This window comes from Megascapheus bottae, chromosome 2 (genome assembly GCF_031878675.1).
Source record: "Megascapheus bottae isolate mThoBot1 chromosome 2, mThoBot2.hap1, whole genome shotgun sequence".
NCBI lineage: Eukaryota > Metazoa > Chordata > Mammalia > Rodentia > Geomyidae > Megascapheus > Megascapheus bottae.
Genome location: NC_143510.1, coordinates 77,179,504 through 77,197,502, shown reverse-complemented (window position 1 = coordinate 77,197,502; position 17,999 = coordinate 77,179,504). Strand labels below are relative to the sequence as shown.

The following is a 17,999-nucleotide window of genomic DNA, read 5'->3' as shown; positions in this document are numbered from 1 at the left end:
TATAGGCAGCACTAACCAGGACAGGTGCCAGGCGCTGACATGCCCCGGGAGCTGACATGCCTCTCTGCACAGCAGGAGCCATTCCTAACACAACTCAATGAGATGATCTGTAGGTGGCAGGCATCGGTCAGGTGTGTTTAGTGTTTTCCCTAATGAAGGACTAAAGTGCATATTTAAGCTGCTGGTAACCCATGCCTGCTTGGGGGATGTGGTGGGGGGATAAGAATTGTAAAGGGCTTTGCAGATACAAGCAAAGCAACATATATTTTACCTTAAAGAATGGAAGCAATCTCTACAAACTAACTGAACGTAGCAGAATGGAGTGTCATACACAGGTCAGAAAAAGATCACAGGTGGACATGAGGCTGATTAACATCAGTGAGGTCATAAAACACAGTTCAACATTTGGACTCTATGTAATTTTTTTTAGATGAAGCCACTATTTGATTAAAATAATGATTAAAATACTGTACCAGCCAGGCATAGTGGTTAATCCTGTAATTCTAGCTACTTGGAAAGCAGAGATAGGAGAGGCCTGTGGTTTGAGGTTAGCCTGTGTCTAAAAGTTTATGGAACTCTATTCCACTCAATGGCTGAGCATAATGCTCATTATCCCAGCTATAGGGGAAGCCTAAGGCTGGGTGCAGTGGTACACACTTTCCACCCCCAGTGACTCAGGGAAGTAGGAAGAGCAAAGCCTAGGCTGGCCTGGGCATAACGTGAAATCTGCCTTTGAAAATAACCAATGGGAACAAGAAGCTGGAAGTATATGATAGAGCTCCTACCTCACGAGGCTGGAGCTCTGAGTTCAATCCCCAGCACAACTTAACTAATTAATTAAATTAAACTTAAAACCCATGTTAAGATTCCAAAATGTATTGAAAGAGGTGGGCAACTTGGGGAGAGTCCAAAAAAAATCTGATAAAATCATCAACAGGGCAAAATAGGCTCTCCGGAAACTGAACATGTAAACTTTTGCCAAAACATTTACTTCCTGGATTGGGAAGAAAGTCTTCAATCCAAAGACTTCCCCAATTGTCAGAAACAAAACAAAACAAACAAACAAACAAAAAACCCAAGGGATTTTGAAATGGATGGATGGATGGGTGGATGGATGGATGGGTGGGTGGATGGATGGATGGATGGATGAGAGCGGGAGCAACAGGTAGAAGAGAACATTGGCAACCACCCTCCATTTCCCTAAAAATGCTAGAAAGGCAATCCTTATATTAACAAAGTACTCCAATTCATTAAAACCAAAAAGAGCTCTTCTCTTTCTCCAAGAACAGACAATGGAATAAAAAGCAGCTCAGAATCAGAGGTCACACTGAATGGCTGCAAGGACCAGGTACATAGATGAGTGGAGTTATTGGGTAATACATTAGGGAATGGTGGAGAGTATGGCTAAACTTCAGAAAGCACATGTTGTCGTCTCTATGGAAATACACTGGGTTCCAATAATTCAAATCTTTCAAACTTCATCCCTCCCCCCCCCCGCAAATTAAAAGTTGAGTGGCCTAACTTTTAAAAGTTATCTTCTTTGGAGTTAAAAATAATGCCTTGAAGCTCAAGAAAAGATATGAATGGACCAGATCTGGCCAGTGACAATGGCCATAAGATTCTGTGCTCAAAGAAATGATGGATGACATGGTTTACACTCCCAACGTCTAGTTTTGCCAGGAAAAGCAGGGCCAGGTAAAGGTGGGAGGCTGTATTTGGGGAGGGGTATGAAGAGGCAGGAGGAGGTGACCAAGACATGAAAGTTCACAATCCTAGGAGAATTCTAGGGAGATATTAAGGATATTCTTTTTTTTAAATCACAACTCAAAGTACTGAGGAAGTAAAGTGATGACATTTCCCAAACCCCAAGGTACTATCTGTCATCCAACTTCTTATTAATGAAGCATCCTACATTTCCCCGCCCCCTCAGAAAGCCCTCAACATATACTGCTTGTTTCTTCCCTAAAGTTTTGACTTGTATTTTTAACCCATTAATACTTAATGGAAGCAAACGGCCCTGAAAGCTGACCGCCTGCCTCCAGAGAGTCCTCAGGGACTCACTTCTCAGCTAAAATTACATAGGGCACTTACCAAAAATGACAACCACCAGCAAGACGGGAAGCACAATCAGAAAGTACCATGTGGAAGGAACAGACTCTTGTTCAACATAGAGCTCCAAGTTTCCCAATTTGACCTGGTAGGACAAAGAATATCATTAGAACTAGGGAGGTTGAGTTCGGGAATTCCTCTAAGTAATTTCTTCTTGGGCTGGGGGGGAACAGGGGGAGAAGAAAGAGGGTCTGAGTAGGGTATCTAACTATTTTTTTTGTCTTCAAATCTGTTATGTTCTTTCCCCCACTTATCCTTGATCCAACTATTTATAACAACCCGTCATAAAGCCTTTTGATTTTCCATTGCTAAAGATTAAAGCCAAGGCCTGGATAAGTGCTCTACACCCAAGGCCTATAAAGCTATTTTGTTTCTTACTCCCCACCACCACCCCGTGGGTCATGAGGCTTGAACTCTGTCCCTGAGCTCTTCAGCTCAAGGCTACCGCCCTACCCTTGAACCAGGCCCCACTTCCCACTTTTCTAGCTTTTTAGAGGTTAATTGAAGATAAGAATCTCAGCTCCTTTTGTGCCAGGGCTGGCTTTGAGCCTTGATCCTCAGATCTCAGCCTCCTGAGTAGCTAGGATTACAGGCATGAGCCACCATACCCGGCTTATTTCTTACTTTTTGTGTGTCAGTACTGGGGCTTGAACTCAAGGCCTTGTGGTCTCACTTGGCTTTTTCGGTCATCACTGCAGCTTTATCACTTGAGTCATGCCTCTACTTCCAGCTTTTTGTGCTGATTAATTAGAGATGGGAGTCTTGGAGCCTTTGCTACTCAGTCTGGTTTCTAAATGTGGTCCCCAGATCTCAGCCTCCTGAGCAGTGAGGAGGACAGGTGTGAGCCACCAGTACCCAGTCAATAAAGCATACATAGGCCGTGCAGTGTCCCATTCCATATTCCACAAACACTAGAAAGAATGTTCCTTGTCAGTTGTTCCAGATCTTTATGGTGGGACACATGCCAGTGACAGGTCCCTCGGAGATGATAGGGAAAAGATAAGTGCTGGAACGTCTGACTTCATGGTGGAGGAAGTAACCATGACCAGTATATTAGTTGATGTCTGCAAAACTAAAGTGCTATGCTGGGTGTGCCAAAGACACCCCTATTTTGAGTTTCTGCTAAGATATGTCACCTCCACATTTAGGGAAAGAGTGACAGCTCGGTTGTTAAAGGGTCTGGGGATGCTGCCTGCAGATGCTACACTCTAAATGTATGGCTAGAACAAAAGCTATCAAGACTCATTAGGATTATAGACAATGGTCTGTTCAATGCTTTGACATTCAAACAACCACATGGATGCATTCCGCTTGCTATTTTGGAGGAATTATGCTTCGGCTGGCAGTACCAGCTTTGTTTATCTTCTATTTAAAGTGAAGATCTACAGATCCATAAAAGATTCCTTTCTGGCCTTAAGGAGAGTCCAGGAATTTGGAAAACTCAGGTAGGGGCAGCAGGTGGGCCTTCCAGGTGACTCACCCTAACTTTCTTGGAAGACGCGGCAATACTGTTTGCATTCCTGATGCCTTTAATTTTGCAAAGGATAGTGGTGAGATCTTGGTTTCGAGTAATGTTTTCAAAACTGCAATTTAATTGCTTATTTTCCCCATGGAAGAGAGTAATTTCGATGTCTTTCTTGGAAATGTTGAAGTTGTCATTTTCTTTCTGTGAAGAATGGAAAGGAGAGGAGCACATCAGGGCATTTGTGGAAATTCACAAGTACAAGCACACCTTTCCAGCCCAGGGCGTGGGGCCCATCCACCTGCCAAAACCAAACGTACTTGGATTTTTACTTCCAGTTCTGAGTCAACCTCAGATTCTACCCGATATCCTGTAAATCTGGGGTCCTCCAGGTATTTCAAAGTTCCACAGTCTAGGTAGGTATCTTGAACTCTTAGCTTCACAGCAACATTTGTGCGTACTTTGGAACCCTTTAAACTGGGGGCTAAAAACCCACAGAAAGTTTCCATGCAATATTCTGAGACCTGGGAGAAAAGAAAGAAAAGCATTACATGAAGGATCTTAAGACTAGTCTCTAATTGCTAAGAGATCCAGGCAACCAAACTTTTTTTTCCTTTTTTTTTTTTTTTTTATGCCAGCACTGGGGCCTCTTGTCCTAGCTTTGCTTTTGTGATCAAGGTTAGTATTCTATCATTTGAACCACAGCTCCACTTCTGGCTTTTTTTTCTGGTTAAATGGAGATAAGAATTTCATACACTTTTCTGCCAGGGCTGGCTTTCAGAATAGCTAAGATTACATTTGTGAGCCACCCAGCACCTAGCCCAAACTTCCTATTTGCCCATCTACACTCACATATATTCCCATCTATAAAATGGGATTACAACACTGTTGACTTACCAGGATTAAACTGATTCTAAATTAAATTGAAATAAGGGCTCATATGATTAAATGAATATGTATGAAATGAGATCATGTGCACAAATTCTTAGAAAGTATCTGGTGCCCAGTAACATTCAACACAGGCTGATTGACAGTAATACTGTCAATCATATTGACAAGAGTGAAGCTGTCACAAAGTTAGGCAGTGAAAAAGAGGCTATGAAGAGAAAGAAGCAGGTTAGAGAAAGGGGAGAAGGAGTAGAAATGTGACTCTGTTTGTAGAGCACTAACCAATGAGTGAAAGCATCAGGTATCAATATCAAGTCCTGATCTCAAACCCCCCAGAAATGAAAAGATAAGAAAGGCAAAGATGCTGGACCAAAGGGCTTAGCTATCTTCCAAGGCAGCCTGACTAAAGTCCCAGGTAACTTTCGGAGGGAAGAGAAGAGCTCAGCCCTAAGCACCTGACCTGCTATGGTAGGCTGAGCTAAGTCACTTTGTGCTGGGGGATCTTCCATAGAGCATTAGCAGAAGTCCCTAACCACAAGGAGGAAATGATTTCTCAGGCATGACAGAACATAGAAGAAAAGTAGTCAAAGGGATAGTAAGTTCTCCAAGGAAATGGAAAGTGTGAAACCTAGAAACAATGCAGAAAACATGGTCCTATGGACAGGGCTTTTGATCCCTAACATAAATATATTGTCATTCTCAGGTGTACAGAGAGATAGGGAGAGAAAGCTGGGGTAAGTGGAGGCTGACAAAGGTCGAAGGAAGTGTGGGCTGAGAATGATATATCTAAGTGGCAGAGAGCTTGTCTAGTGTGCAGGAGGTCCTGGGTTAGGCCCCAAACACTATACAGAAAAAAATAATAAGAAAGAAGATCAACAAAAATTCATGGAAAGACGAGAGCTATTCTTTTTGGTGTTGTTTTCTCTAATATCAGAGTACAAGAAAGAGGGAAGGAAGGGTTCAGTGGGAGAACAGTTTGAGGCCAGCCTTGGCAGGAAATGGTCAAGGGAGGCCCCAGAGCTTTCTTCACATCTCTCATCAAAGAAAGGGAAAAAGGGGAAGAGAGAAGGGGAAGAACATTCAGGAAGTTTAGCTGTTCACTTAGAAGACCTTCTTTCTCCACCCCCAACTCCTGACTCAGAAACTTCAATCATGTGGCTTTCTCAGGAGAACTGAGCCATGGGTGAGAACCAGACCCCTCTTAGCTTCCACTGAGGGAAGGTGGAAAGCAAGAGAAGGAGGTGAGAGTCGATGGAAGGTACCAAGTGGAGTCCAAGAGACAAGAGCAAGCAGGAGAAGTATGATGGGATCTTTGGGAATGTGGTAAGTCACCTCACCTTCCTGCACTTGCCCCAGTTCTGTGTGAAATGGAAACACCACCTACTCTTCACAGAAATGTTCTTTATCACACCTCATCCATCCATGAAACATTTTCACACAGACGCACACACATTGTCTCATTAAGGGGACTTGCCACAAATCACACCAGGAGACAATGGCAGGTCTTGTCATACCAGGTTCATTCCTCTTTCTGTGTTTGGCAACCCAAAATATCCAAATACAAGTAGGAGGTCTCAAAATCCCAGTTACAGCCCAGCCGTTCTATACCATACAAATGGTAAAGGTTTATCATACCAAGTTATTGAAATAAAACATACCCTCAACACATCTTGTGTGAGTCAAACAAAATTACCACTGAAAATAGCTACAAGAAAAGAAGACTTACATTTATGTTTCCTTTTAACTCGTGTGAAATGATTAAGTTATCAATTACATCGAAATTTCTGCCCATGATCGTTATATTTTGCCCACCACTGCAAGGGGGAAATAAAAGCAATGATAAAGGTTTACTAGGAATTTTGCATTTATAAACAAAACTATCACTTAATTCACATTTAATGTTCAACTCAGTAATATCTGAGAGAAACTTTACCAAAGATAATTTTTCAAATCCTTAGTTTTATCACACATAGACATCAAAATTCAGGTCCGATTCTATTTTCATTCTAGGAAAATATCCAAATTCTTTAATAGAATTTGAGCTTCGTTGTGCCTTTTACCACATGTAATCAGATCATCAGCTGAACCTTGACAATGTTTCACTGAACAGAATATTGATAGTTGTTTAATTTCTATGAACATTCTTCAATCTAGCAATTTTCCAAATCAAACTTTCAACCCACCAATTATGTTCTATTTAGGGAGGCAGGGAACACTCTGGACAAGGTAAAATTATAAATGACATTAGAAATAAAAAATCCTGTGTGGGACACCACATTTCAACGCATGTGAGGAGTCTCTTGTTACCTTATCAAAGCCACGCCCAGTGACTCCACGCATTGTCCATGCACTGTAGATACAGCCAAGTGGCCAGTGGAATGTCCATTATCATGCCAACCATGGAGGCCCCATTCCCGCTGGTCATCAGACCCTTTTCCCAGAAGACAAGAATCTGGGTATGTCAGGTCTAAGCTGCACCCCTAGACTAGGCTAAGTGGGCCAGTGTGGGTCGAGCAGAAAGATGACACAGGCCTGAACCCTCCACCCATAAAGTGGCAGGGCCCAAGCTGCCTGCCAATCATTGTGGTGACTGCAAAACCAAGTCAAGCTAGTTCTGCTGGAGCCATATTACAGTGTCTACTTCTTACTCAAAGCTCAAAGACTGCCATCCTTCTAAGAAAAAGCCAAATGGAAGGAAGATCATGGGAAGCTTAAGGAAAAGATGGTCATCTGCAAACCAAGAGTTGGGGCCTCAGAGGAGACCAACATTGTCAGCAGCTTGACATCCAACTTGGAGCTCTATAAAAGGGAAGGAATCGAGGTCTGTTGTCTGAACTACCAATTCTATGGCATTTTGTTATATGAACTCTATCAAATTAATACAGCCACCTTTCAATCTTCAATACCAGACGTGATTTTTTTCTTTTCTTTTTATCCTCCTGAAGCTTTGTCCCTAGTTTTATCTAGAAAGTACTTTGAAAATTAGCTTCATGCTGGGTTAAATAAAGACAGTCTCTTTAAGGCTATATTTCCAAATCTAAATGCGAATTTAAATTTGACTAGGGAGAGACTTTATTTGCCTTCATATATTAGACTCATCTGGAAGAGTTTATTTTGGAATTTTCATATCTCACTTAAAGCATTATCTTTGAAATGTAGATACTGTTCTGCCTTCCTATGGCTCCCATTATTTTCCCCAAAGCATTCATTCAAAACAGCTGACTCTAAGGAAGTTATCAAATCAAAGATACCAGAAAGGAGCATTTTATCACTTGTTGGAGTGACACATGAAGCATCAGGCCACAGATTTGTAGCAGAAACCTGGGCTAAGAATAGTTATTGCGGTTGAACAAACATTTGAGCTGTGAGTTTCCTGGCAGCCATGTCTAAGAGAAAACAGGATGTACTCACAGGGCTCATGTGATCAGCGGGAACAACTAGCTTGTCAGGTATGCACTTTTCTAGGAATAAATCTTAAGAGGAACTTTATCCAAGGAATTTAGAGGTGGCTACCATTTCTGAATTGACTGGCATGAAATCCATCTAGTTATGCAAATGCCCCTTGCCTACAAGGAGAGAGAAGGGACTGGAGAGACTACCTGATCCAGGTGGTGGCAGGAACGGTGAGGGAGCAATGTGGCAGAGCAATGTAGGATAAAGCTCCTGCAGAAGAGCAGTTCCCATCATCAAACTGGATACACACATCCTTCATTTCTTTCCGGCTTGATGGAAGAGAGAATTTCATATGGGTGTCATTTAGCACGTGGCTGACCTGTATCCTAGAATGGGATAGAAGTGGAACTCTTACACAGACACAGACAAATGGTTCAGCTGCTTGCCCAAAGTGACAGCATGTGAATTACATTTATTACAAGATTAAGAGCTATGGGAACTACTGATTAATCAAGGGCTATCTACCCAGTGGAGGTTTGAATGTGGATCTGGGTTCTTTCTTCTTTGGCCAATTTTATCTTTTTTATTTGTACTTCCCTCAGAAGGAGGGAAGGAGGGAAAAGTAGCCATTGCCCTTTAGAAGCTTTGGTAGTAAATGGCCATGGGATAGACATGGATTTGCATAAAGAAATTATGGTTAATTTGTGGATATTTAGGATATCACTGTCATCTGTTACTAGAGTGATGGGATATGGTATCTGGAATATGCTTTTAAGAAACTCCAGTTCTAGAGTGAAACTCCAGTCAATGCCTGTGAGCCAGCTACTCAGGAGATCAAAATAGGAGGAGTGAAGTTTGAGGCCAGCCTGGATTTTTAAAAAAAGATATTATTTCAAAAAACATTACAATCAAAAGGACTGGGGATATGGCTTAAGTAGTATAGTGCTTGCCTAGAGTTTGAGACCCTAAATGCAAGTGTCAGTATTAGAAAAGAAAAATTTCAGTCTCTTGTATGCCTTCAAAAGAACATTTTTTTGTTTTTTTTAAATTTGACTCTTTTTCATATATCTTTTATTGTAATTAATAGAAGGGTTACATTATATTCACCAGATAGAAGGTGCATTACTTCACAAACATTGATACCCTTTCTCATGTCTTGGTCCCCATTTCCCTCCCCCAATCCCCATCTTGTTTTCCCCCTTTCCCTATCAGATTTCAAACAGCCAACTAAGCATATATACAATATATCAGATAACCAGGTGAAATACTGTAACAATATGAGATAACCAAGGGATAGCAAAAGAAATGAGAGATAACATAGTACATTAAGGACAATAATCACTCATTATATGGCTTTTGTTTCTATATCCTGGAGGTCCTTTCATTTAGTGTCATTCTATATGGCCTTAAGTATCTAAGTTTTGCTCTATTGTAAATCTTTGTTAGGAGAGCCCAAGGTTTCCACTGATCATGACAAATGAGGGAAAGCATTGAGCCTATGTTCCTTTGAGTCTGGCTTACTTCACTTAATATGATTTTTTCTAAGTCTTTCCATTTCCTTGCAAATGTGGTGATGTCGTTCTTTCTGACCACAGCATAGAATTCCATTGTGTATAAATACCACATCTTGTTGATCCACTCATCAACTGAGGGGCATCTGGGTTGGTTCCATATCTTTGCTATGGTATATAGTGCTGCAATGAACATTGTTGTGCTAGTGGATTTAGTATGTTCTTGTTTCTGGACAATTGGGTAAATGCCAACTAGTGGAATTTCTGGGCAAAAGAACATTTTTTTTTAATGTTGGGAAAATGTTGATAAACTCTGAAGCTTTGTGAAGAGCTCATTACACTCATCTCTCTTGTATTCATTTGAGTGATTCCATAGCAAATGCTTTTTAAGAAGGAAGACGTCCAAATCCAGCACTAGGAGGTTGGCATTTGGTATCAGAATATAAGAAAGTTCTGTTCAGGAGCAGAGAGCCTATACCAGTAGCCCAGGGCCGCAGATCAGCAGCAACAGGGCAAAGCTGCCTCCTCAGGAGCTCCTAGAATATATGAGTTGGCAGGGACCAGCAGGCACTGTCCCCTATGTGTCTGTGTGATGACCTACTGACACACACATCACCAAGACCAGAGTGTATCTGAAGCACGCTCAGTTCAAGATGCCACTAGAAAATCTACTATTACAATGTACTAGGAAGTACATTGTCAAGGGGGTGAACACTGATTCCTAGCTTATAGATTTTGGAAGGAGACATGTAGAAATGTAGGTCATTCTATTATACTTGCGGGTTTTTTTTTTCTGCTTTCAAAATAGTCACTCATTTTTTTTAAATGACATATTTCAAGAGTTTAGGACCATGGCATAGGATTAAGGCTCCCATATAGATTAGCTGGGCATTAAGTAGACTGCTCATGAACTTGGGTTCACTGCACAGATGTGGTTCCTGAAATGCTATATGCAGAAAGTGCTCCTCGTCACTTAATTGAAGAAAGGCACATTCAGACTAGAAATGAAAGGGTAAAGAATCAGAAACTAGGCATGGCTCAGAAACAACTTATTTCCCAGTGAAGCTGATTGCCTTTCAGTGAGCACACAGGTATCTAACTTCATAGATTTTGCTATGCACAATGAAGGATTCTTGTAATAAGGTATTTATCTAGGATAAATGGCATAAAAATACCTAAGCTGCATAGATATGGTTTCTAATGTGTAGCTGATCGTTCTGGTACTGAGCAGAACCTGGGCAAGCCAGGGAGGACTTGCTTTTCTCATTAGAGCATGTATTATCCATATCTATAGCTAAAAGGGGAAGGAGATGCAGTGGTGTGAAACAAGTGAATTAAAACAGAAAATTCACTAAATAAGCATGGCAGATGAGAACACCGTACAAACCTGTTTTAGTAGTTAAAAACCAAAACATCGCGCTTCAGCAGATTGTCTTAACCGTATTTCCATGATGAAAATAAGCTCAGTATTATATTTCATGTAGTCCTCAACATCTTTTACCTCAAATTAGTCTGAAGTTATGAAAGCTAACAAGCAGAAAACTCAAATGATCTGTCATGTTATTATTATTCCATCTGTGTTGAGGGGAGTAACAATTTGTTCAAGAATCTCAGTGAAGGCTGGGTTCCAGTGACAGACTCCTGTAATTCTAGTCACACAGGAGCTAGGATCTTGAGGTTGGAAGTTTGAAGCTAGCCTGAACAGGAAAGTCCATGAGATTCATTAACCACAAAAGCCAGGAATGGAGCTGTGGCTCTACTAGTTGAGCATCAGACTTGAATAAAAAAGCTAGAAGATAGCCTCCAGGTCCTGAGTTAAATTCCTAGTACAAGCTCAAGCATGTACCTGTGTACATACACAAATCAGTAATGTACTTGGACTCTTTCCCCTGTTATTTTTATTGCTATGATCAGTTAGAGGACAAGAAATTACAGAAACCATGGAGTCATATGTCCTATCAAATACTAGCACATTGGCAGGTATTTATGTCTAGGGTGTTCTGTTCTTTTTTAAAAAATAAACTATATAAATAATTTAATTATTTGAAAGGAAAATTCAAATCAGTTAGGAGAAAGAGACTACAAAGAATAAAATTTTAGCCAGCACCAATGTCTCATATATGTAATCCTACCTACTCAATAGGCTGAGACCTGAGGATCAAACTTTAAAGCCAGCCTAGGCAGGAAAGTCCATGAGACTCTTCTCTCCAAAAATCCAGAAGAAGAGCTATGGTTTAAGTGGTAGAGTACCACCTTGAGCAAAAAAGCCCAAGAACAGGGCACACGCCCTGAGTTCAAGCCCCAGAACCAGCACAAGCATGTGCATGTGTACACATGCATGTGCAGACATGGACACACAAAGCAATTACATTTTGCCAGGTGCCTATGGTTCATGCCCATAGCTACTCAGGAGGCTGAGATCTGGAAGATCACAGTTCAAAGCCAGTTAGGATAGAATTGTCTGCTAGAGTACATTTCCAAAATAACCATCAAAAAGCATGGCTAGAGGCATGTATCAAGAGGTACAATGCCAGCTGAGCAAGCAGGCGAGCAAATTCTTGACTTAAAACCTGGTACTGACAAAAACAACTGAACACAACTTCTACATAAAATAGTTTCAAATCATTTGCTAGGTCAGCACATTGAAAGAGTTGTTTCATAAAATACTCTATCAGTTTCCAAGGTTTGCAACAATTTTTCTAGGTGCATCATCTGTCTGACTTTGTGTATGTGAGCATTCCTATTCTGGGGGTTGAGTTCAGGGCTTTACACTTATTTGGCTTATCACTTGCTTGCTTGCTTGCTCAGCTAGTGCTCTATGACTTGAGCCACATTTCTGCCCCTACTTCTGCTCAGGCTGGCCTTGAACCTCAGTCTTCTAGGTCTTAGCTTCCTACATAGCTAATATTACAGGCACAAGTTGCTGGTTCCTGGCTGAGTGCATCATCTTAACAATTACATATGCTACTGTCTATACTTATTTACGTTTTGAAAAGAAATCAAGGCCTTTAATAGATAACCCTCTGAAATGATCATATACTGAGAAATCTTTGGGAGAGGAACAGGTTGGGATCAATGAACCTGAGGTTCACTGTTAAAATTATTTTACTTATTGGAATTATCAGATACTCAATCTCATTGGCCCACTGCAGTCCAAGACAATCATTTGACTAGAGAAATGTTCTAATCACACTGATATTCTTTGGCACTGGTTTTTAGCTTTTCATTATCAAGGTTCAATTATTAGTATTTCAACTCACACATCCTTATCACAAGTACTGGTTCCTTTCAGGATCATGGTGATGTTTGATGCCCGGGTAAAGTTTGCTCCTGTAACTATCACGTTACTTTTCCCTAAAGTCGATATTTTCTGTGGCTCAATGGTCTTAATGTAGAAGACCTATTGGAAACAGAAGATTAAAACACCAGATCACAAGCTGAGAAATGGCATTATTCCAAAAAAAAATTCTGCTGATGTGCTGTGGTTTGAAGAAATCACTGGGAAATTACAACACTTTACAAACACAGGCAGACAGTGTTTAATGAAATCAATGAATTCAAGGAAGAGAGCTGAAGATTCATGTCTCTCAACATGCAACAGCATGAGGTCAAACCAATTAGTCTTTGTCTCACAAGACAGGTGAAAATGCAGCTGAAGAGTCTGACATTCTGAGGAGTGAGATATTACTTGAATTTAGGAAATGCTCACTACCTAACAGCCTCCCAAGGCTCAACAGGCAGGTATAAATGCAAAGAAAAAGAAGGAGGGAAGGAAGGAAGGAAGGAAGGGAAGGAAAGAAAGAAAATCAGTCCACTGACTATAAGCTAACAACAAACTCATCATTAAGTTGACATAAATGTCATTCCCCATAAATTTAATCGCTGTATGTTTGGTTTGTTCAGTTAGGTATTTAAAGCAAGCACTATGCTGGGACCGTTGGCTCACACCTGTAATCCTAGCTACTCAGGAGGCTGAGATCTGAGGATTGCAGTTCAAAGCTAGCAGGAAAATCTGTGAGACTATTATCTCCATTTAACCACCAGAAAACAGGAAGTGACACTATAACTCAAATTGATAGCCTTGAGCTGAAGAGCTCAAGGACAGTGTCCAGGTCCAGAGTTCAAACCCCGCCACCAGGAAAAAAAAAAAAAGCAAGCAATATATTAAAAAGAATTTTTAGGGCCAGGAGTTTGGCCTAGTGGTAGAGTGCTTGCCTAGCATGCACGAAGACCCGGGTTTGATTCTTCCGTACCACATACATAGAAAGCAGCTGGAAGTCGTGCTGAGGCTCAGTGGTAGAGCTCTAGCCTTGAGAAAGTCCAAGGACAGTGCTCAGGCCTGAGTTCAAGCCCAGGACTGGCAAAAAAAAATTTTTTTAAGAATTTTTAAAAAGCCATCAAGAAATCTACCAGCTCTGTTTTCCAGTATTAAAGAATTGGGTACCTGAACTATTGTTTCCAGCTTTGTCTTCTCCATGCTTTGTAGATATCACAGTTCCTCCTTGCCACCCAGTTTCTTTCTTAGGCAATAATAAATGCCTCAGAGTTACCAGGTACCTAGCTTCCTCTCATGTAGGCATAGATCACTTCTCCATTTGAAAACACCAACATCCTCTATTTGACAGCAAGAAGTTACCTCCCCCATCCCCTTTTCAAGACCAATCAATTTTGCATAACTTTCACTATTCTCCTATAAATGCGGTCATTTTTATTTTTTTATTTTTAAACGAACATACATTTATTTATTTATTTATTTATTTATTTATTTATTTATTTATTTATTTATCTTGCTAGTCCTGGAGTTTGAACTCAGGACCTGGGCACTGTTCTTGGGCTTTCTCAAGGTTAGCACTCTACCACTTGAGCCACAGCACCACTTCTGGTTTTTTCCATGTGTGTGGTAACAAGGAATCGAATCAAGGGCTTCATACAAGCACTCTACCACTAGACTATACTCCTAGCCCTAAAATGTATTCTTCAGCAGCTGTACAAAGGGGTTTCAATTCAGCATGTCATTTTATGATGTGGCATGATTTAGGGGGTATCCGCTGGGAAGATAAAGTGCAGCAGGAAGACATTAAGTCTTTAGGGAAGATTTTTGTGCCATCCAGCATGTGTTTAACATCTACTCCTTCAGGCAATGGGGCCAGCTCTGCTGCACTGCATGTCTAACACTTATCAGGATGACCTTGCTGGAATGCTGCCCTTTTCGATGGAACCATTGTCCTCTATTTCCCTCCTTGGCTTGAACAAGTGCTATGTGGAGATGGTCACCATCAGTCATTATCGCGAGATTGTGGTAAATTCATCATTAATGTCATCACTGCAATGATGTAACGTGACAAGGAATTGATTTTGGTGGCAGAATTTATTTTAATCACTTTGTAAAAGACTTCAGCCCTGTATGTACTGAATCACGAAGGGCCTAAAAGGGTCGGTTTAATTATTCTGTTATACTTGACTGAATTTATGGGGGAAATTATCTGCTAGAATGGTACTTGGAATGGGGGGATTAGCAACAACTTCAAGATAAATCCCTTGCAAATGTCAAGTGTGTGTGTTGTGTAGCAAAGGCTCCCTCTGTGCTTTCCCATGGTCACAGCCAAGTGAGTGCGTATTTATTGAGGACCTACAGGGGCCTTAGGACAGCATTCCTGTGGTGAAGAACACATGACGTATGAATACACTAGGTAAGGGTAGGTGAATGAGAGCCTGTGTATCAAATCCTTTCTTCTACTTGTCATGTTTTTGTTGTTGTTGTTTTGTTTTGTTTTGTTTGTATGTTCTATGGTACATAAAATTTAAATTTCATAAATACTTATTTGAATATTGTCTTTGGCTGCTTTCCCCATTATAGTGTTCAAATTGAGTAGTTTCAACTAAGACCATCAGACCTGCAAAGCCTAAACTATGGACTGTGGGGTCTTTGTAGAAATAATTAGTGAGGCTGGGTGCTGGTGGCTCATTCCTGTAATCCTAGCTACTCAGAAGGCTGAGATCTGAGAATTGCAGTTCAAAGCCAGCCTGGGCACAAAAGTCCATAGGACTTCTATCGCCAACCACCAGAAAACTGGAAGTGGCACTATAGCTCAAGTGGCCGAGTGACAACTTTGAGCTGAAGATCTCAGGGACAATACCCAGGCCCTGAGTTCAAGCATCATGACCAATAAAAAGAAAAAAAAAAAGAAAGGAAGCGTTGGAGGGAAGGGGGCAGGGAGGGAGGGAGGAAGGGAGGGAGGGAGGGAGAGAAGAAGGAGAAAGAAAGAAAGGAAGGAAGGAAGGAAGGAAGGAAGGAAGGAAGGAAGGAAGAGAAGAGAAGAGAAGAGAAGAGAAGAGAAGAGAAGAGAAGAGAAGAGAAGAGAAGAGAAGAGAAATAATTAGAAAGCTCTGTTCTAGAAGAATCAGTCTTCTTAGAGAGGCAAGATAGGATTATTTTTGTATATGACAGTTGTGGGGCTTGAACTCAGCGTCTCATGTTCTCACTTGGCTTTTTCACTCAAGGCTTTTTGTTCTACCCTTGAGCCATGCCTCTACTTTCTAGATTTTGTTAGTGGTTGATTAGAATAAGAGACTCACAGATTTTTCTGCCTGGGCTGGCTTTCTAATCACAATCTCCCGATCTTAGCCCTTTGAGTTACTAGGATTACAGGCATGCACTACCATGCCCAGCATTTTTTTGTAAAGTGTAAACTTTAGTGCAGATTATATTCAAATTCCAAATCAACTAGCAGAAAGTCCTCTGGATTCCTTACATTTATACTGTGGTTGCCTGCTGAAGCTGAAACTGCAAACATGTCAAGTATGTGTACTTTTTTACTTTCTATAGAGGAGAAAGAAAGCCTTAGAACTAATGGGGAAAAAAAAGATTTTTAAAGAGTTTTATTTTGCTCCTTAAATGGGTCTACCAACACCATCCGAGGACCTGCCATGTTGTCTTATTAACTTTTTATTTCCCCTTGAGTAGAGACAGCCTTGCCACTTCAAAAGGATTTTGTTTTGAAACCTTATTGTTTTGAGAAGTTTCCACTGGTGTCTAGGACGGAATCCAGCCGTGGCATATCACAGAAAGCAGATGCTGCCGGGTGCTGTCTGAGGGTCAAAGTGGCTGTCCTGTTTGCAGGAGAACTCTTTTTCATCTTAATGAGTGGGCTCAGAGCTATCAAGAGGGTCCCCCAAATAAATAGTGCAGGTGTACAAGAAGCTGTTTTAAAAATGTGCAACTATATGGCTATACTTTATGACTGCCAACACCTTTTAAAAATTTTACCAAGACATGTGAAAGGGTATCAATGTATGTGAATTAATGCACCTTCTAACTGGCAAATATCATGTAACCCTTTTATTAATTACAATAAAAAAATAAAATAGAAAAAAAAAGAGAGCTCAGGGACAATTCCCAGGCCCTGAGTTCAAATTCCACAGCTGCCCCCCCCAATTAAGCTCCCATGCAAATTTGATGGTTCATTTTTTTACTGTATTTTATTCATACAAATTCAATATTTCATATTCAGAATTCAAAAAACCTAAAGATATATGCTTAGTCAATTTTGGAATTTATCCCACAATAAAGCTTTAGAATTAGAATTTGTCCCACAATAAAGTTAATTGAAAGACAGGAAATGGGGGAAAGAATGAACTCATAACATTCAATGCATATCCTATGAAATTAAGAAAATGGGGAAGGGGTTGTATAGGGAAGGATGGGGTAGAATGATAAAAGGTATGACAGTGATCAAGATCCTCAAATGGATTTGTTGAACAGTAGCTCCTTTGTACATCTACTAAGATAAAAAAATACATAATTTTTGTGGATATATATGTATATATATAGAGAGAGAGAAAATGAAAACTTTGCCAAATGGCTCAAAAGAATAAAACTTGAAGTTGTAAAAAAAAAAGAAAATTTTTCTATATTTGTTGATAAAAAATTTTAAAACTCCAGTAAAAGGGAAAAGGGAAAGTATGATTGCCCCACAAATGTTTTATATACTCAGTTTTCTTGGATAAGTTTTTTGTATTTTATGTTTTATATCTATTTTTGATATAGGGTCTTTTTATGTAGCCCAGCCTGGAAGTGTTCAAGTATCCTAGCCCTTAAGATAGGGTGATAGGCTTGCTCCACTCCACTTCTTTTTTCCAGTCATGGAGCTTGAACTCAGGACCTGAGCATTGTCCTTGGGCTTTCTCAAGCTTAAGCTTGAACACTTCTGGCTTGTATGTAGTACCAGGAATCTATCCCGGGTCTTTGTGCATTCTAGGCAAGTATTCTACCAGTAGGCCAAACTCCTGGTCCCTGTGTCAGTAGTATTTTAACCAAAAAGTGAATTTGAAATCTAATGTGAAGTGGCCAAATCAAGTTTACACACAGAAGGGTTAATTTAGAACCCTGAGTTAGCTCCATACAAAGATTTCTTATAGCTCCAAGGGTTTCACACACCAAATAAAAATGCCGTTGAAGGTAACCATAGCAGCCGTATGGTGTCCAGCAATTAACCTCAGAATAGCTTACTTCCTGTCAATTATATTTTAAAGACAATTGTTATTTTTAAGTAGAAGTACAATTTTAAATGATTTAGTAAACTAGTATGAGCTCTAGTCTCTCCTGAATTTAACTCACTCCCTCTTTTGTTTAACAA

The 17,999-nt window shown here is 40.4% G+C and overlaps 1 protein-coding gene across 1 annotated transcript in view; it reads right to left on the bottom strand.

The window, feature by feature from the left end:
• Plxnc1 (plexin C1) overlaps positions 1-17,999 on the bottom strand; it is a 150,587-nt gene that overhangs the window by 49,799 nt on the left and 82,789 nt on the right. The window contains exons 10-15 of the mRNA XM_090328397.1: positions 12,624-12,763; positions 8,059-8,238; positions 6,186-6,273; positions 3,892-4,095; positions 3,590-3,775; positions 2,092-2,194 (exon numbers count right to left, since the gene is read on the bottom strand). Coding sequence (XP_090184523.1) covers positions 2,092-2,194; positions 3,590-3,775; positions 3,892-4,095; positions 6,186-6,273; positions 8,059-8,238; positions 12,624-12,763 — 901 coding nt within the window. The remainder of the gene's footprint in view (positions 1-2,091; positions 2,195-3,589; positions 3,776-3,891; positions 4,096-6,185; positions 6,274-8,058; positions 8,239-12,623; positions 12,764-17,999) is intronic.